Here is a 20,000-nt window from a genome sequence, read left to right on the forward strand (position 1 = left end):
GTGATTATCGTGATTTTGCAGTGTTTCACTGTTCTGCATGGGTACAACCCCTGCGTTGGTTGCTATCTGCTCCGGATTGCAACTTGCCACTAATCAGAGTCTGATACAGAGTCTGATACAGTGTCTGATACAGTGTCTGATACAGTGTCCCTACACCAACCCTTACTATTTCCTTGTCTAGTAAGAGCAGCTGCTGGATCTTTAGGTGTGTAGCAGCCAATAATGTAACAACGGCCTAAAATATCACCATGGCAGTGTACTTCAAATAGCTACTTAAAAACATGACTATACAAACGCCCCCTACTCTTTCTCTTTCGGAGATAGGGTTATTGATAATGATGATGCTGAATTGTACTTTCTACTGAGATAATAGGCACGACATAGCGTAACATCACGCTACCATTCCAAATGAAACGTCTGATTTTTGCCTTCATTCATCTGTGGTATCAAAATTACCATAATTGTCTGTGTGTGTGTGTGTGTGTGTGTGTGTGTGTGTGTGTGTGTGTGTGTGTGTGTGTGTGTGTGTGTGTGTGTGTGTGTGTGTGTGTGTGTGTGTGTGTGTGTGTGTGTGTGTGTGTGTGTGTGTCTTACTCTCCACATGGGCAAAGGCACAGAATGGTCCTCTAGGGCAGCTGCCACATTGCTGCATATCGTTACACTTGGTGGACTTGTAGATCTGCAGACAGAGAAAACACAGAGTCATCCATCACAAACAAGCACCTCCAATCACAATCACTCACACCGAGGAATTACGAAGCTACAGCCAATCACAGTCACTCAAATAAAGGACAGATTACTCTGTAGCCAATCACAGTCACTCATATAAAGGACAGATTACGCTACAGCCAATCAGTCACTCATAAAGAGGAGAAATAAAGCCGTATGTGTATGTGTATGTGTATGTGTGTGTGTGTGTGTGTGTGTGTGTGTGTGTGTGTGTGTGTGTGTGTGTGTGTGTGTGCATGTGTTTACCTCTGGGTGAAATTGCTGCTCGGTGCGTGTGTGACAGTATTGGCAGTGTGTGTGTGTGTGTGTGTGTGTGTTTGCCTCTGAGTGAAACTGCTGCTCGGTGCATGTGTGACAGTATTGGCAGTGTGTGTGTGTGTGTGTGTGTGTGTGTGTGTGTGTGTGTGTGTGTGTGTGTTTACCTCTGGGTGAAACTGCTGCTCGGTACGTGTGTGACAGTATTGGCAGGCCTCGGCACTCTCACACTTGCTTGGGTCTCCCCACTCATCGCTATGTTTTACCGCTGGACAGGGCAGAGCTCTGCGCACACACACACACACACACACACACACACACACAACATCATTAAAGGACCCCTGTGGAAATGTCCTCCAAATAAAAATGGCTTTGTTTACATTTGCATATTATGTGACCCACTCCCCTTTAAACCCATGACATGTAACCTATGAACAGCAAACAAGTCTCTGCTCCTCCCTGCCTTTGTCCTCGCTGTGTGTGTTGTGTAACGCGCCTGCCATGTGTTCTTTGTTTATGCTTTCTGGCAGCATGTGCTTATGTTGGGCTCCAGACCCCGCCCTCATCTCTCACGTGTCACTTCCCCTCTTTTCAGTTTCCCTCCATGTTCTGCTCTCGCCTCGTTTCTGTTCACTGGCTGTGTTGACATCACCTGCACTTTGATGATTTTGTCCCATCATCCGTTTTACCCGATCAGTTTCGCTTGCATTAAAGACCATGACATGCAACAGAATCACATTGTGATTACTGTATTAATGACTGTGGATATTAACTTGTGACTGTTAGATGTGGAGTTTATTACACAGCTATATTTGTGATAATAACGTGACTGGGAGTATATAACACCGGTATTTCTGGCTGTGCTAATAACATATAACTATAACGGATGATTACACACCTGTATTTGTGTTTGTGGGGGCTGCGGCGGCGGTCTTTGCTATTGTGGTAGTAGGGACAGGCGTATCCTTGGCGACAGAGTCGCGGCGGCTTCTTGCACAGTTCCGTTTTATAGTGGGATAAGACATAGCTGTTGTCTAGGCAACCACAGTCCAGACGGATACGTAGAGAGGGAAACGAAACGACAGAAGAAAACAAAAAGAGAGAAAGTGAGAGTGGGCGAGAGAGAGAAAGCAAGAGAGGTGTCAAAACATCCTGTAGAACAGTCATCACTCACAGAGGTCGCCTCAGCACAGCCTCTATACACTGCACAGACATGCAGGGAATTGAAAGTGCCTTACACGGATATTTTGAAAGTCAAATATCAAGTATTACATTCTGATAAATAAGGAATAGAGTAAAAATATATGTAAAGAGGAATAGTTCTCATTTAAGACAACAGAAACAAGAGACAAAAACTAGATGATTAAAATAGTCTAGGCCAGTTTCATGTATGGATTTAGCCTCATCCTGATTTTATTTTGGGGAAGTACTGGTTTAGCATTGTACTGATGTATTGACGTGTGTGTATGTAGCATGCGTATTGGTGTAGTGATGTAGTGTGTAACGCATGCGTACTGATGGTGTAGTGATGTAGCTTAGGCGTACTGATGGTGTAGTGATGTAGTGTGTACAGCATGCGTACTGATGGTGTAGTGATGTAGCTTAGTGTACAGCATGCGTACTGATGGTGTAGTGATGTAGTGTGTACAGCATGCGTACTGATGGTGTAGTGATGTAGCTTAGTGTACAGCATGCGTACTGATGGTGTAGTGATGTAGTGTGTACAGCATGCGTACTGATGGTGTAGTGATGTAGTGTGTACAGCATGCGTACTGATGGTGTAGTGATGTAGCTTAGTGTACAGCATGCGTACTGATGGTGTAGTGATGTAGTGTGTACAGCATGCGTACTGATGGTGTAGTGATGTAGCTTAGTGTACAGCATGCGTACTGATGGTGTAGTGATGTAGTGTGTACAGCATGCGTACTGATGGTGTAGTGATGTAGCTTAGTGTACAGCATGCGTACTGATGGTGTAGTGATGTAGTGTGTACAGCATGCATATTGGTGTAGTGATGTAGCGTGTAAAACATGCGTACTGATGATGTAGTGTGTACAGCATGCATACCTTGCCAGCGTGGCTCCTCGCTGAGGATCCTCTCGATGAGGGCGGTGCTGGCCGCCAGCCCTGATTGGGCCTCCCCGACTCCGCCCTCCACACAGCCAGCGCCCGCCTGGGCCTCCAGTACCTGCATCTCCCTGAGCACAAGGACACAAGGACAAAGGTTAAAAAGGTCACCAGGACACAAGGACACAAGGACAAAAGGTTAAAAAGGTCACAAGGACACAAGGACACAAGGACAGGACACAAGGACACGTGAACAAAATTGAACACAAACTTGTGTCCGTTCATATTCAACTTCTTTTTAAGTGAATCAGACTCTATGAACTTGGAAGCTGTATTCCATGGCTTCATGTGTCGCTAAGGTATACAAATAAAGCAACACAGAGGTCAAATACCCTAGTTGTTGTTCAACATGGGAAAGAGAAGAGAATGCACAACTGAAATGTATTTGAGAGAATGTGTTGACCCCCTCCTGTAAGACACGGGGACGACTACAAAAATGAAATATTTTTGTCTTGCCTGGAGATGCCCATATTACAGCTAAAACAACAGAGAAATTCCAATAAACTTGCCTGCACATGTTCAATCTGCCCCCAAGCACAGTATGGAGAATGATACAAGATAGATAGAAACGAGTGTCTTATGATCACTGTTGAGGAGTTAGAGAGACAAGTAGCATCTTGGAGTCACCAAGTCTCCAAAAAAAAACTTCAGAGTAATTCAGATTATTTTACAGGAGGGAGTCTTTCTTGTCATTGAATTAAAAAAATATTTAATTTAGTTAAAAATACAAAAGGCTGGATTTGCTAGATGCTATTGGGACTTTGCCTGTATAATGTTCTACAGTAAGGTCAGATAAAATGGAAATGTAGCTTTTTGATAACATAATACCTACTGCAGGTAGGTTTGGTTCACATTGAAGGATCGCTATCCTGAAAAGAACCCTGTGCCTACTGATCAGTATGGTTGAGGGTCAGCGATGGTGTGGGGTTTAGGGGACCTCATTAGGGTGCATGGTATCATGAACTCCATGAAATATCTAGTGCTCATTTTAAATCAAAATCAGTCTCAGTATGTATTTTTATTGTTGTAGCCCATGTCATCATTATTGCTTATTTCTGAGGAAGTCAGGCCGAGGGGGGTCAGGCCACAGCTCAGACCTAATATGTGTGTATATGTGTGTGTGTGTCTGTCCATCCGTCCGTCCGTCCGTCCGTCCGTCCGTCTGTGTGTGTGTGTGTGTGTGTGTGTGTGTGTCTGCAGTGTAAAGGCCTTCTATGCACAGGTGTGTAGTATGTGTATATGTGTGTGTGCATACGTCTGAGGCCTTATACACACAGGTGTGCGTACACAGGCTCTGTGTATGTACCGGATGTCATAGACGGGGCTGCGCAGGTCATGTGATCCGTGAGCGAAGGCACAGTGGGGACCGTTTTTACTGCAGTGGCCCTTGGCGTCCGTCTCGTGGATGCAGGAACCCGTCTTGTAGTAGCGCAGGTGGTACCGCCGCTCCGTGTCCCCCGCCGTCCGGTGCAGAAACGGACACCTGAGAGAGAGGGAGGGAGGGAAGGGGAGAGAGAGAGAGAGGGAGGGACAGAGAGAGAAAGAGCAACAGGAAAAAATGAGGTAGAAAGAGATAGAGATTTAAAATAGATAGATAGATAGATAGATAGATAGATAGATACTTTATTGCTGGGAAATTCAAGGTCCTAGCAGCTTAAGATACCACACACAACATACACTACAATGTAAACAGAATGATAAAAAAAAAACAAATCCACAAATCAACACGACTAAAAAGAACAGTAAATGTACTAAAGATAAAGATGCCTAACAAGGATCCACATGAATGTACTGAGGATTGGTACTGTGATCCAGTATGAGGTGTGTGTCAAGGTAGCAGTGCAAATAAGTCCAACAGTGCAACAGTGCAGGGTGAAAGTCTAGTGACCAGCAAAAATATGGACAATAAAAAATGTAAGCATAGTAACATAACAGTTATAGTACAAATAATAAAAAAAATAATAAGTTCAAAGTTACACCATCTAGCATATCAACTTGTTTCCAGTGCTACACAAGGCTGCACCTGTATGCTGCTTGCAAGGGTGTCAAGAGTTTGTAGTTAGTGCCTCGTTGATTTCACAAGACTGCTATGTGTGGTGTTGATGGAGCACCAATTTGCATGTTCTCAAGAACAATGTGGCCACATAGTATTCCCACACTGAGACAGTTAAAAGTCCCAGATGCACATCTGTGAAAGATCTATCCTGAATGAGAGTACTTGTTCACCTGTAAAAGAAGTGCAACATTCCAGAGAACTTCTAAGAAAGTCTCTGGAAATGTGTAAACTGCTCTCTGAACTCCCTAATGTGGTAGGTGACCAATCAGGGCCGTGCATGATAACACCGTTCCGCCAATCATCATTACAGGACGACAGCCACCTGAGAACATCCATTCAGCCATAGAATTCTGATCAAGATTCCATAGATGACCTGATGAAGTTTTCATTCGTAGGCGGAGAATACCGTAATACTTGTTCCAAACACTTGAGGGGTTGAAGTGCGAGATACTAATTCAGGGCCTGGTGAAGTTTCCAATTTTGCTCAAATATGAAAACTATCCTCTAGTTTAAGAAAGAGTGTGACAAATGGATACTCTGGTCAGCAACATGGCAAAATACTGCATACTCAACTAGCTCTGTAGTTATACATCTATTTGAAGAATTGCTGTAAATGTACAGTACCATCCCCATTATTGTTGCAATGGCAAATAAATAATTTGCTAAACACTACACTCATATTGCTTCATACTCCCTTGGTAAGGAAGACATCTGTTTCCTGACCCGAATTTTGAGCAAATTAGTAGTAAACCTGAAACATACTGAGCATATTCAACTTGATAACAGCTATGTTCTTGTTTTTCCCCCAGATTTTGTTCAAAAACAGTTTAACTTTTTTGTTCCCCCACAAGGTTCAATTCAAGCTAGGCAAGGCAAGGCAGCTTTATTGTATTTGTATGTTACTGTATATCCAAGGCAACTTAATGTGATTTACATCACACACATTTATGCACTTATTACACACATTGATGCACTTATTGTGGCTTTTATTTGCTGTTAGAAATGCTCTTAAAAACCTAAATGTTTTTTTCATGTTGTAAGTCGCTTTGGTTAAAAAGCGTCAGCCAAATGAAATGTAATAATAATGTAATAATAATATAGCAGGCTTAAATTGTTTCTAAAATGGTTCTACAGGAACTCATCACAATGGTCCAAATAAAACTTTTCTAAGAGGGCATTATGGCTGTCCCAGTCCAGTGGGTTTGGTAGCACTCATGTTTGTTCCTGCCCCCTTACTTAGCACCACTAAGGTTATTCAAGTTTCTTGTTGCTTTATAACTAAAGATGTAAAACAACATAAACTTGTGGAACAGAAACCCTTCAGAATAATACAAATCAGAGATTGCTGTGATTAATGTGTCCTTTCAGTGCCTGTGTCTGTGCACACTATGTGTGTGTTGTTGTAGTGTGTGTTGTACTGGTTGTGGTTATGGTTATTTAGCACTGTGCCTGCCCCACTGATGTATGTTGTTCTGTGTGGTTGCCAGGTAGCAAAATAACTTCCCCCTTGAGGATTAATAATAAAGTGCAATATATCTATCTATACATATCTCTATCTATCTATCTCTCTCTCTCTATCTATCTATTTCCAAGAGGGCAACATTGTGACGCTTCCATGTGAGGCAGTTTACTCACTCATCTCCGTCGGGGCAGTTGCCCGTACCCTCGTCGTATTTGGTGCAGTACACATCGGGACTGTAGTTGAAGGTGCCGTCGCGGCGACGGATGGGTCGCCGTCGGCGCTGGTTGAGGAAGTGCCAGTGGAAACAGGCAAATGGGCGATGCTGAGTGCATTTGTGCTGCACAAAGAGAGGGCACTGCTCTGTCCTGAACTCTTTCAGGTATCTGCGAGGGAGATAAGGGAGAGACGGAGAGAGAAAAACACAATAATAAGTCTACCTCTCCTTACAGTTGACATGAAGAGCATTTGACTCTACATTAAACAATCAATCAATCAATCAATCAATCAATCAATCCAGACTGACTGTAGTCAATACAATACTGTATAGTGTATGCATAAATATAACAAAGGGAGACCACACAGTACATCATACTTAACTAACCATAACTTTGTCTACAGAGGCCTATACAACGTTTGGTCAGCATCCTTGCAAAACTATTGGTCTAACTATACACTAGCTTATGCCCAACAGGCTATGCTTCATAACTAAATTGCTTCTGCTGCCATGGGCACAGGACGTAGATCTTCATTACCTTAAAAAACAAACAACAATAAGACCATATACTGTGCATAATGGTGATTATTACCTTAGATTATTATTTGACAAAGTAGGATATGTTGTGGGCCCTCGACAGTAGGCTACCACTGATGTACTGACGTGACACGGGCTATAATGCAGCACCGTCGGTTACACTTTCGGTTCCTCTATAAATAGCCAAATACATCATATTATGATAGTTTTACTTCATCCATAGTGGGAATTTGGGTGCACTGATATTCATATTTAGCATATATCAACAAAAGTTTCGCTCATACTTCAAGCTAACTTTAGCCAACTCCAAAACAGTTGCTTGTTTACGTGCAGCACTGGCGGAGCGCCGTAGGCCTCTGGAGACCCATGCTGCTAATAGTCAACGCTCTGCATTCCACTAAGAGTAAGTGTGCCCAAAATACAGTCCCTACTTTAAAGTAGAAACCCTCATGTGTTGTTTTTGGTAACGTCAGGTGTTTGGACCTAAACGTGTGTGTGGACGTGAGGGTGTGTTTGGGTACGTACGTGTAATGTTGTGGTTTCTCAGGCTGTACGTGCAGCACGTTCGCGGGAGACGTCGAGCCACCTGCTGGGGAGGAGGAAGAGGAGGACGAAACTCCAACGCTGGTTGCAGAACCAACAGAAGAATTGGACTGCAGGGGTGTTTTCGACATTTTCCTGACATGCGAGCTATCAAACTATTTAAATTTGTGTCAGCTTGTAGGTCCGCATTCTTTTTCCTACTGCGCTTGCGCATGACAAGGGGAAGAGGAAGTTCTTAGTCACGGGACCTCTGACAAATATTGACTCAGTTCAAAACAATTTTTTTCAAATTGCTCAGCATGGTCAAGACGGAAAGAAATCGAGAAATTGTCGAACACTGTACACTGCAATGACGTTGTTCCCATTGCAGCAAGCATACATATTGGTTTATTTTATAAAGACGAAATCACTGTTCCATGTTTGCCCCGGAGTGTGTTGGACCAGGTTGGACTTTTACAGATGGCTATGCAATTATTACACACTCGATTTCACCAAACTATGGTTTCCAAATGCATGCTCTTAAAACATAATTGTCGCCAGAAAGACTAATCCATCGCATGAACGTTCTACAGATAATCAAGATTTTATACATTTTAAGTTTAATATTGGACATAATGACTAATAGGATAAACGCGCTGTCATTTAATACCATACACCAATCAGCATCAGGCAGTAGAAAAACCTGATGACGTCATTTGATGGTACAAGGATAAATACCAAGCATCGCACAAGATTGTCACATACATCTCCGACCGTGGTTGTACATTGGTGTCTGTTGAGACTCTACCGATTCTTGGATTTTTAGGATTGCTCAAAACTTGAAAAGAAGTAAGTCTTATTTCTTCATATCGTTTAACATGTATGTTTAAATAACTGCCATTTTAAAGAAAACGTATCAATATCTTCATTGATTTGTTAATGCTAACGTAACTAGCAATGCTAAACGTAAACCTAACCTTAGGTGGCGATTTGGCAAACAGTCAGCTGTTGGGGGTCGAAGAAGCGGTCTGTTTTATATAGTCAAAAGACAAATGAGTGAAATTGAGCTTGAATGAGACTTTAACCTAAGATGGTAAACTTATTCAATTCCAGTATGGAAGTGAGGCGGTGACGTTGGATATTTGAACATTAGCGGTTGACTGTTAGCATATAAGTGTCTCTGCTGTTAGCTTGCTAGCCTCAAGCATCAAGCGGTTGTTTCTAGCAAAGGTGGCTGCCTAGCTGTCGTTAATGGTGTCTCGGAACTAGTGAAACCACGGGTTAAGGTTAACGTTAGTTATTGCATCATGTCATATTAATTCAAGTCCTGTAATTCGTGTAGTTAGCATTCTGATGAAGTTTGACAATTAGATTGGCACACGTTGGCTAGCTGATTTTTATCACATATCAGGGTTGATTAACTAAACAAAGACAGTCCAGTCTTTACGTAACGCAAGGAAATAGGCCTGTCTGAACATTGTGAAGGCGGGGAGATAGAAAAGACCTCCGTTTGAAACTGACCTAGCTGAAGTTGCTAAGCCAGGCTAGCTAGCATTAGCAGCTCACCATTAGCACACTCCCAGTTTGGGTCGAGGTGGGGGAGGGGCAGACAATTTTCTGTTGATCTCGGATGTATGTCGGTTGATTTTTAAGCGGCTATAAAGTTAACTTGAAGTGGCAACTTAAATTTAAATTGGGCACCATGTAGAGAAGGTAAGATCAGTATTTTGGCAAGCATTTGCCAAGTGATTATAACGTTAGTCATACATGGCAGCGCGCGCCACCACAGCTGATGGCTAGCCCAGCTACGGCGTCCTCACTTGGTCTCGTTGTGGATAATCAAATTAACTGCATTTCCATTGTGGCCTAACGTTCATAATTGTCACAACAGATTAAAAGATGGCTCGTACCAAGCAGACTGCCCGTAAGTCAACTGGAGGAAAGGCGCCAAGGAAGCAGCTCGCCACAAAGGCGGCCAGGAAGAGCGCGCCTTCCACCGGTGGAGTCAAGAAGCCCCATCGTTACAGGTACAGCCACTTGCATCACTTCTCGAGTCTAGCCGCGGTGCGGTGTCTTTGTACATTTAAAACATTTGTCATTATGTCCATGTAACGTTAAATCATATTTCTTATCAGGCCTGGTACCGTCGCCTTGAGGGAAATCAGGCGCTACCAGAAGTCTACTGAGCTGCTGATTCGCAAGCTGCCCTTCCAGCGCTTGGTGCGTGAGATCGCTCAGGACTTCAAGACCGACCTGCGTTTCCAGAGCGCGGCCATTGGCGCCCTGCAGGTGTGTATTTGGTTGCTGGTTGCACACGTGTGCATACACTCTAATCTGAACTAGTGCATTGTGGTTGCAGATGTGTGATCTTAAAGTTTTAATGTAGTAAATTAAGTTGGGTTGCATGCATAAGTATTTGAAGTGCTTGTATTTGTTTGCTTGAGATGAAGCAGTACTGACTCAACTATGTACTTGTCTATTTTTCCCTGCAGGAGGCCAGCGAAGCATACCTTGTGGGTCTGTTTGAGGACACCAACTTGTGCGCCATCCACGCCAAGAGGGTGACCATCATGCCCAAGGACATCCAGCTGGCTCGCAGGATAAGGGGGGAGAGGGCTTAAGATGCCAGCCTTGGAACCCTTTCAGGGGATTCATCATATTTATCATATTTCACACTTGTTCGTGGACATTTTTATTTCTTGTACCTATTCTCTTCCTATGTGTTTATAGACCAGATCAAAAGGTTGTCATTCCGCAACTTCACATGTTTTAGAGTGAGTGACTTGTTCAGACCTGCTCCCAGATGGTGGGTTCAGGACTGGGTCTAGTCAAGGTCTGTCCTAGTTCCCACGTGGATTTACCAGATCAGAACTGGATTTAGTCCAGATTAAGCCTTCAATCTGGGAAACGGGCTGTTTTTTTTAAAAGAAACATGACAAATGTCCTCGTCCTGAGTGGCAAGGCACAGCACACATTCCATCTTGTTGAATGAGGCTTTCTGGTAAAGGATGAGGTTGCTCAGGTGGTTTTCCGTGATGGGTGTTGCTGACCTGCCACTGGGGTACATAGGCTCTCTTCATGCAATAACTCTCTGACTGGCAGTCTGTTTAACGTGACCTCATTTCCTGTCTGTTCCAACTTTTGGTCTTGGAGAAATTGTATATTGATTGCTTTTTTTGTCATTTTTATTTTTTTCCAATATAAACCTTGGCAGCTACATTGAATACTATTTATGAAAATGTTATCACATTGTAGACTTTCTATTAAACGACATGGGTCAAACCAGACAACTTTTGCTTTTGTGCTTTTTATTTTAAACTTCATACTTCCAACTTCAACTTGTTACTTTAAACTTAACACTTGTTAAAACAGATATGGTGATCCACCATGATATCTGAACTTGATTTCTTACAAGCAAACAAGGGTTGCTGTACTCATGGAGTGAATATGGCACCAGCCAAGTGCTGATAAATATAAAGGAGTTCAGATGCACAATGACTTACTATTGAGTGGCTGAACATGTCCATATTGTTTGTCAGCAGTTGGTAGATATTCACCTCTATACGGGGTTGAATAGAACAGTACTTCTCATATGGTGTACTTAAATATACATGGATCCTGGACTGCATATGGCTTGGCACGAACACATGGTTGGTCTTCGGCTGACATTCCTCAGACGGACCATTCTGTATGCTTGAATCCTGCAGCTGCAAAGGCAAGAATTTGGTGTTAATTTATTTGAGATGGTTAATGATTTTTAAGATGAATATTCCCAAAATGGCTGCTCATCCTGCTGTTGCACTGTTTAAAAGCAGTGTTTGGGACCACCCTTTATGAAGTCTGCCAGCAGAGCCCATACAAAGTGAACACTTCTGCCTATTTCTCCTGGCTGAGTATGGTAATGACCAAAACCCTTACATGGCAGTGATTCTTAATTTTCCTTATTATTCATTACTTTAGTGTAGGCCTAGCACTTTCATGTCCAAGTTATGTTCTTTCCTGTTTCTCTGCAAATGTTTATAATTATTCAATAATAACACACATGAAAAAGTAAAGTACTAGCTCAGGTAGGGACTAGCCTGGTCATACAAAATGGTGAAGGGGAATAAAAATTGAGCGGAAGCTTACGGAAGGCTATGCCAGACTAGGTAGGGACAGGTGTAGGCTAAGATAATGCAGGGCAGTTGGGGCTGTTTGAACCAGTGCCTCAAGGCATTCTGCGGATAGCAGTTGGAACTGGCAGATGTTACCAGGAAATACCCGCTAAACGGGCACAGCATGCTGAGACATGCAGTCTTTTGTGGGTCCTCATGTAGCAACAAGTATGGGGATGTTAATCTGAGTTAAGAAAACCGATAGGAAACCACAAAAAATGGAAAGAATATGTTCTGCTTAAGGGAACATGATCTGTTATTTAGTCTTCATCACTGATTAAAAACCTTGCACTAAAATAACATGTGGCCATTAAATGGTTGGATAGAATAGGATAGAATAATTTAACCATGGGTGATCTGTCTATCTATATCTATATCTATCTATCTATCTATCTATCTATCTATCTATAGATAGATGATAGATAGATACAGTATAGATACAGTATACATATACATTATGTGTGTGTGTGTATCTGTACTGTATCTATCTATGTTATATACTGTACGTATACCAGTAGGCCTATGTATCCACACGTGACACACACACACACACACACACACACACACACACACACACACACAAAGCCCCAGGTAAAGAGACAAAAGATGCTTCCTCCAGTTTGCGGAGATGTGTGTGCGTCTTACCTACGCGGCTGATGATATCCTCACATTCGTGAGCCGTTGCCGCCTGTAACACCACACAGCAGAAGCCTGTGGACGCCGCGCTGTCTGGGACATCCCTGGAACAACCAATCACAACCCAGCGTTTATCTCAACAACTTCAGCAACTGTTTTTTTTTTTTTTTTACCTGAGCTACAGGTAGGGTGTGTGAGGTCATTATCTGTTATGCTTCGGTGCCGACCGAAGTGAAGCAGTACAACAGGATTGTCTTTTCTCAGTCAGCTTTGTTAGCGTTTACACTACAGCTATTCAAGGCATGAAATGGAGACTTGGGATAGAAACCAGGAAGTACAGTAAGGTAAATTGTTCAGAGTGCAACAGTATGTCTCTTTAATATGTGAAGTTTTAATTGTCACACAACGGTCTCAAAGGCAAACAAAAAAAACAGACATCTCTAGTAATTCCTATATGTGATTCTCATCTCATTCTTGCACAATTTTATGAATGCAATAAACTAAATTGTGTAACAGCCTCTGGCACGTACATTTTATCACAGCATATTTACACCTTTCATTGTGTGTGGCCTGGTGCCTAAATATAAACATGCAGCACAATCAACAGCCAGCAGAGGTCTCTATTGAACTCACACAGGACTTGACTTAAATTGTAACGCCATGGCACATTTAAAGAGACCCTATGCAACTTTCTGCAGGAGACGATCGCTCTTTGTTTACATCTGGAAGTCTGAGACGAAGAACCACGCTTGCAATTTATATATTTAAATATAGCCTATACATGTATAAATATACACGCTAAAGCTGTCGGGGAAGCTCTGCAGAGAAAATGCAAGCATAAAACGAGCGAAAACGAACAACGAAACCGAAACCAGAGATGCCAATCCTGCATAGTTCCTCTTTAAAGCAAACAAGCATTCACACAGCATTAATATTGACATGATTAAGCCATTTGCTTAAATCATATTAAGACACATTTGTAATGTTTAACGGAGAATGCTTTCATGAAGGAATGTTAAATGGCTATAAGGCTGCTTTAGTGAGATGCACAGTCATATGGACAAAGGAAGATATCCAGATTGAGCATGTTGTTATTAGGATAGTATTATCATTTTCACGCAACAGGTTTGTGAAAATGCATCATTTTGTATGGGTAACGGGAAGTAGTACTTACGCCACACATAAAGCAAAGATCCTGTAATCTGGACGGCTGAATCTCCCAACACATGATATTTCAGGGTAGTGGTGGAAGTAGTACTTACGCCACACAGAAAGCAAAGATCCTGTAATCTGGACGGCTGAATCTCCCAACACATGATATTTCAGGGTAGTGGTGGAAGTAGTACTTACGCCACACAGAAAGCAAAGATCCTGTAATCTGGACGGCTGAATCTCCCAACACATGATATTTCAGGGTAGTGGTGCTGGAACAACTCCTACACAGTAAGCATTGGCCTTCATTTATTGTCATGAAAACAACGTACGTACACTCAAGATGGAGGACAGCTCTGAGGGACACTTACTAGCTTGGTGGATTTTTCGGTACACGTTAAGTGGGTTTCCTTCATGTCTAGAAGCACCTCCTGAAAGAGGAAGGACATCAGTATGTTTCTTTTCTAGAACAATCAGTATGTGTCTTTTCTAGAACAATCGGATTCTCAGCACCTTTTGAGAGTCACTCCTCTCTAGAACAAAGGGGATTCCATACTGAAGCACCTCCTTGCCTCCATACTAGATGAGGAGAGATGAAAAGAAATGTCAAAGTTACACACAGTTTCGCAACGGATCACACACGTGTATTGTATGTAGAGAGTCCACACCCAAAATAATGAACATGACAAACAAGCAACTAGCTAAGCGCAAACACAGAGACGTTCAAAGTTTGACACACAACACATAATGCACACTTCACACATATCTACCATTCCAATGTTTGCCTTTCCCAAGAACTGCACAATGTACACAATCCTGCTGAAGAGAGGAATTCAAGAGTCAACATGCCAGGCAGCCGTCATGTGTGTGTGTATGAGTGTGTTTACATTCAGGTGCGTTTAGGCTTTACATTGTCATATGCACATGCAACAAAGCTTGTTGTGACTACAGACCTGCACTCAGCCTTTAGCTGACTAGAGAGACTCAAACAGCAAAACAGACATGTGTTCAGCTAAAGCACCCGTGGGTTTCTTGCCTGCCTTCTCTGAGACATTGAGACTGGTCCAGTTTGCGCAGGTTGGTTCCGGGCGGGCGGGTCGGGTCGGAGGAGGAGTCCAGGCGCAGCGCGGGGTTCTCCAGCTGCAGGAGTCGCAGCGTCTTCACCAGGGGCCGGAACGCGGCGCCGTCGGGGTCGCGGCACCTCAGCAGGCGCAGGGAGAGCGGCTGCCCCTTCAGCCTGGACAGGATCACACCGGCCTTCGGGGGAACAGGAAAGACGGAGAGACGCTGGGTTAGAGAGGTCAAAGGTCATCTAGGCTGATCAATAAAAGTAGAGTATCCACGCACATCCTACGTCAATTTAGCCCGGGTGCAGGATCTTAAAGACTGATACAAAAAGATAAAAAGTATCCGCACACCAGTTTAGCTCCCAGTGAGAATTTTCTTTAATGAAGCAACGTTCCTTACGAGGAAGCCTGAGGAAGAGCTTTGTTTGCTCGAAACGTTGCTTCATCTAGGCTGATCAACCAGGCCAGACTAAAGTTTGAACTGCTGGGGCAGAGAGGGTAGATGTAGAGAGAATATACACTCTCAAAAAGGATGTGTTGTAAATAACACATCGATGTGTTTAGGCAAGGACATCACAGTTTGCGTTGTTTCCAACACATTGCTTTTGTTATTTATACACAGTGTGTTGTGTTTGTTTCAACAATATGTGTTGAAAATAACACAACTTGTGTTGAAAATAACACATCTCTGTGTCCAGATAGGGACAACACAGTGTATTGTTTCCAACACATTCATGTTAAGAATACAAGATGAGTATGAGAAGATGAGTCTCTCCTCTTCGTTCACCTGTCCATTACTGGCGTTCCTGAGTGAAGTCCCGTTAATTTCGTCAATGATGTCACCGAGCTGCACAAATCCGTCCACTTCTGCCTGACTGCCCTGCAGCAGGTCCAGCACAAACACACGGCCGCTCAGGTACCTGGGGAAGGGAATAAGGAGAGAGAGATGCCGCACACTGCCGAGTTCAGACAGACTATTTATTAAGAGCGGTAACGTTTCGGCCTACGGCCTTCTTCAGATCGCAATGAAACCTGGGGAAGGGAAACCAGTGAGTGCCGTTGATAGGTTATTGCGACTTTATTATCATTCTGTCGTATTATCGATAGCATCAGTAATGGGACTTTGTTTAATGTTATGCTAAAATAAGAAAGGACAGGTCATAAATTAAACACAAACGCAAACATGTAACAACTGAAAGGCTGATGGATTTCATTACTGTAATCAAGATCTTAATTCCAAAGTGACAGACCGCAAAAGAGACGAATGGGGCAAATGAGAAGAGAATATACTCTAAAAAGATTATATTTTACAATACTACAAAGCCTTCCGATGATGGGGGGATTCTGTTTCCAAACTGGAACACTAATTTCATGCAGGTGGGTTACTTTATGAGGTATGCTCTCTCTCTCTCTCTCTCTCTCTCTCACTCTCTCTCTCTCTCTCTCTCTCTCTCTCCCTCTCACTCACTCTCAAATTCATATACAAAAGTGATTCATCAGCAGGACAAATAGGACAGATAAACCACATTCACATGGGTGAAGACCATAGAGGGAGAAACCTGACCCACCTTAGCACCATGCCCAGCTCTCGACACGGGACGGCCTCATATAACTCACACACCTGGAAAGCACACAACATCAGGCCACTAAAACAAAACACTTACAACGTCTTATAAACTGGATACGGATGGGAATCACTTACTGGGAGAAGCCAGCTCTCATCCAGGAAACTGCAGTTCTAGGAGGAAATAGCATATTTGTTTCAAACATCAATACCTTGAGTGCAAATTCTGAAATCCTCCCTTCAATGTGCTTGTGAATTAGAAAGACTAATTTCAATCTGTTGAGATTGAACATTAATCTGGGGAGTCTGCGCTGTATTTCTACTGCACAAGAGGCAAGATCCATGGACATAGTTCAATGGTGCTGTACCAGTCCTTCAACCAATCCACCAATCCGGATGCATCTGGTGGATAAGCCAGTTTGTGATTGGTTCCAGCAAAAGTGGAAAGGAAGCAGGAGAGATAAATGTGCAGGTTTCCAGCCTGAGCTGCAGGGCGAAATCTAATCACTGGCAGATCGGGCTGAGTTTACCCAGTCTAATCTATTGTTGCTATTTATGAAAATAAATAAATGAATACTCATCATCATTTTTATCACTTGTGTATTTTATTTTGTTAAAATGTAGCATACGGCAGGGATTGTTTTGTTGTGTTTAAAACCAGTCCGTTTCGTGTGCCGACAAGGCATGTGGCATGTGGGATCATGGAGCTGACTAATCAATGTTTGCGTTTGAATGCCTTGGCCATCATGTTAATTGGCAAAATGTGTTTGCCTAGTAAATTAGCTTAAGTTGGTGTGGTGTTCTCTATGTCTTGTAGAGGAATCACTCCCCTATGCATTTTTTTCCAATTGGTATCCACACACACAGTCATAAATTTGGTTCTGAAAAAAAACTGAGTGATATTTCTTGAGTAAACTTTACCTCAGAGCATAAATAAGTGATTCATTATTATGTATTCGCACATAACTATAAGACTTACAAATAAAAACAATAGTTCAACTTCACTAGGGAGATAGCAATAATAAACAATAGCCTAATATAAAAACAATATCAATGATCATAGCCTGATGAAAATAAACAAATACTATAATATACAAACCATAACTCATGAGAACTGAGTACCGTATCTGATTCTGAATAATGCTCACCTCAATGTTAAGCTTGAACTCCATCTCTGAGATCACCAGCAGCAGGGACATAAAGGGTTCTGGGCAAGACAGGAGAACGAGAGCAAGAGCTTAGACCAAAACACATCAGGCAATATAGGTGCAACTGTACCAATGTGCTATTTCCTTTTAGAATGAAAATGCCAGGAACTCACCAAGAAAGTCCTCATTTCTCAGAATAGATATAGTAGTGCTATAAAACTGACCAAGAAAAAACACACATTACAATCTCAGCAAGCTTAAAATGAATTTACATTTCCGATAAACAGTAAATAGTCAGTGAATTAACTTACTTCTAGGATTTTGGGTGTGTGCAACATGTGCTTGACTACATTTCCCAGAATCCGACGATTCACTGCAAGCCTGAGGAAATAACGACCTCGCCCCTGAGCTGTCAGCAGCTTCTTACAGTTAATGGTTTGTTCCACCGCCAGTGATACTGAGCCAAGCCTTCAGAACAAATAAGCCAAGGGAAAAAAGTTGGGAAAAAATATTTACCCATATGCTTGTAGACAATACAATGACCCTGTCACCTTATTTCTTTTAAAAGTAATTAATAATAAACCTTATTACGGTGTGCCAATGCTAAGCACTTTTGTAATGAAATCTAGAGATTACTAAATCCTACTTAAGGGTCTTCTTGAAATTCACACGACCTAGAGTATTACATGAGGACACCCATTAAACTCACTAAATGAACTGCAGCCCAACTTTGCCTAGTCCAGGCCTATACATGCCTAGTCAGCATGCCATCAGGATTAGACTCAGTAGTAAAGTAATTTCCCATTAGACACGGTTTATACATTGATTTTGCACATTTTGCAGTTAATATGGTATAAATATGGCTTTGTTTCTTTTAACTTGCATAAAACACTGTCCTGCGGCTTATACACAATGTGGCTAATACACGGGAAATGACTGTAGCCTGGGTGTATGTCTATACAGAGGACAGATTGAAGCTCACCGGCCACAGTGGTCATTCTGAAGGAGCGCCTCCAGGCCATGCCAGTAGTCCCTCTGCACCAGACTCAACACAGGCTCTGCAGCAGAACAGCATTATACTCAACACCAGCTATCAGTACACAGCATTGCACAGGGGTCAGTTTAGGACTACACCATTTGCTGACCGCCGTCATATAGGGGATGGCAGAACAGATCGATTCTGATATGGGGATTTAGTCCTAAGGGACTGAGAAGAGACTAATTAAATGTCCAAACATTTACTATACACAGATGCAGTAAACACAATGTTTCACAAAAAAAAACTAAAGGTTGTACTTGTAATGTGTATAAGAACTTAGCAAAAAACGTTGAGATTAGGCTATAAAGCTTTCAGGTTTACATTAATCACTCTTTGAGTTGGTAAATTGCCTGTGTATGGAGCGATAGCTACTTACGCTGTAGTCCTTTCCGAAAAATGAGCTCCAACAGTTCACAGCAGGAGGAGAGATGGGGACAGGAGTCCGTCACTGGGCTCTCGCTCTGGCTCAAGTTTAGGATACACACTGGAGGACACACACACACACACACACACACACACACACACACACACACACACACACACACACACATTTGTGTCATGAAATGATTTGGGATATTTGACTGCCCAGAAAGACCACGAGTTATTCAATGTTATGCAATCTCATCTGGGATGGCAACAGTCTTGAACCATGAGAACAACGCATATGCAAACAAGTAGCCTAGTAGTTTTATTGCGCCCAGTCACTCCCATCACGTAACCAAGCAACCAGCCTGCATCGTTTCACCTGTTTGATGGCATGCACGGCCTGCATGCGATAAGAGAGCCAGTTGCATCATACATGCAACTGCGTAAAGAACAGCTGAACTAAAATGAACTGAAGAACAGTCCAGGCATTTCAGGATAGGCTATTTGTGTGTGTGAAGGAGTGAAAACATCATTCGGAATTTAATTTAGCCGACAGAAACAAACACATACAACAAATAGCCTAGGCTATATAAGACTATTTTGTTACCGATTTTGGAGAGTTGGCTACTATTAGCCTACGCCGTGCACAATAAGACAGTGTAGGCCTACTCCGCCTATTATTCAACAGGAATATTATAATTACACATCTTGATACGCACCGTTGCACCGATGCGAATGACTACAGCAATGCGAATGAATGAAGACACTACAAACAGGGAAAGGAATAGCAAGGCTACGAACAAAAATACATACAAACTAATCAAAACAGTGTGGAGAGAGATGTCTCTTTGAATGAGATTGACGCTTAAGTGCCTCACCTTTCAGGGTCTCTAGAAGGGGATCTTTAGGTGGCATGGTCTGTCACTCACTGCAGCTGTGAGTTATGCTTTCGCTGTCATCTGGCAGCACGGG

General features: G+C 42.6%; 3 protein-coding genes across 4 annotated transcripts in view; 1 reads left to right on the forward strand and 2 right to left on the reverse strand.

Annotated features, from left to right (window-relative positions):
• Window positions 1-8,137, reverse strand: part of unk (unk zinc finger) — an 18,668-nt gene extending 10,531 nt beyond the window's left edge. For both annotated transcript variants that reach the window (XM_062532387.1, XM_062532386.1), the window contains exons 1-7: window positions 7,906-8,137; window positions 6,803-7,012; window positions 4,418-4,594; window positions 3,052-3,182; window positions 1,883-2,018; window positions 1,152-1,269; window positions 595-679 (exon numbers count right to left, since the gene is read on the reverse strand). In XM_062532387.1, coding sequence (XP_062388371.1) covers window positions 595-679; window positions 1,152-1,269; window positions 1,883-2,018; window positions 3,052-3,182; window positions 4,418-4,594; window positions 6,803-7,012; window positions 7,906-8,054 — 1,006 coding nt within the window. In that variant the 5' untranslated portion in view covers window positions 8,055-8,137. The remainder of the gene's footprint in view (window positions 1-594; window positions 680-1,151; window positions 1,270-1,882; window positions 2,019-3,051; window positions 3,183-4,417; window positions 4,595-6,802; window positions 7,013-7,905) is intronic.
• Window positions 8,138-8,612: 475 nt separating this feature from the next.
• Window positions 8,613-11,192, forward strand: h3f3a (H3 histone, family 3A). Its single transcript, XM_062532390.1, has 4 exons — window positions 8,613-8,751; window positions 9,794-9,929; window positions 10,038-10,191; window positions 10,395-11,192. The coding sequence occupies exons 2-4, from the start codon at window positions 9,802-9,804 to the stop codon at window positions 10,521-10,523; spliced, it is 411 nt and encodes a 136-aa protein (XP_062388374.1). The 5' UTR covers window positions 8,613-8,751; window positions 9,794-9,801; the 3' UTR covers window positions 10,524-11,192.
• A 16-nt stretch (window positions 11,193-11,208) lies between these two features.
• Window positions 11,209-19,997, reverse strand: si:ch211-250n8.1 (uncharacterized). The gene is made up of 16 exons (XM_062532389.1): window positions 19,907-19,997; window positions 19,039-19,146; window positions 18,606-18,681; window positions 17,935-18,091; window positions 17,797-17,842; window positions 17,624-17,682; window positions 16,614-16,649; window positions 16,480-16,532; window positions 15,699-15,831; window positions 14,881-15,101; window positions 14,615-14,660; window positions 14,358-14,423; window positions 14,216-14,275; window positions 14,043-14,128; window positions 12,702-12,796; window positions 11,209-11,609 (listed from the first exon to the last, which is right to left on the reverse strand). The coding sequence occupies exons 1-16, from the start codon at window positions 19,941-19,943 to the stop codon at window positions 11,575-11,577; spliced, it is 1,314 nt and encodes a 437-aa protein (XP_062388373.1). The 5' UTR covers window positions 19,944-19,997; the 3' UTR covers window positions 11,209-11,574.
• Window positions 19,998-20,000: the final 3 nt, after the last annotated feature.

Source organism: Sardina pilchardus, chromosome 3 (genome assembly GCF_963854185.1).
Source record: "Sardina pilchardus chromosome 3, fSarPil1.1, whole genome shotgun sequence".
NCBI lineage: Eukaryota > Metazoa > Chordata > Actinopteri > Clupeiformes > Clupeidae > Sardina > Sardina pilchardus.

Coding starts and splice junctions, on each gene's coding strand:
- si:ch211-250n8.1 (XM_062532389.1), bottom strand. CDS start 19,943: ATGCCACCTAAAGATCCCCTTCTAGAGACCCTGAAAG. Junction 17,843..17,934: donor ACACACCCAAAATCCTAGAA/GTAAGTTAATTC, acceptor TTTCTTGGTCAG/TTTTATAGCACTACTATATC. Junction 15,832..16,479: donor GAGCTGGGCATGGTGCTAAG/GTGGGTCAGGTT, acceptor TCCCTTCCCCAG/GTACCTGAGCGGCCGTGTGT.
- h3f3a (XM_062532390.1), top strand. CDS start 9,802: ATGGCTCGTACCAAGCAGACTGCCCGTAAGTCAACTGGAGGAAAGGCG. Junction 9,930..10,037: donor AAGAAGCCCCATCGTTACAG/GTACAGCCACTT, acceptor ATTTCTTATCAG/GCCTGGTACCGTCGCCTTGA. Junction 10,192..10,394: donor CGGCCATTGGCGCCCTGCAG/GTGTGTATTTGG, acceptor TTTTCCCTGCAG/GAGGCCAGCGAAGCATACCT.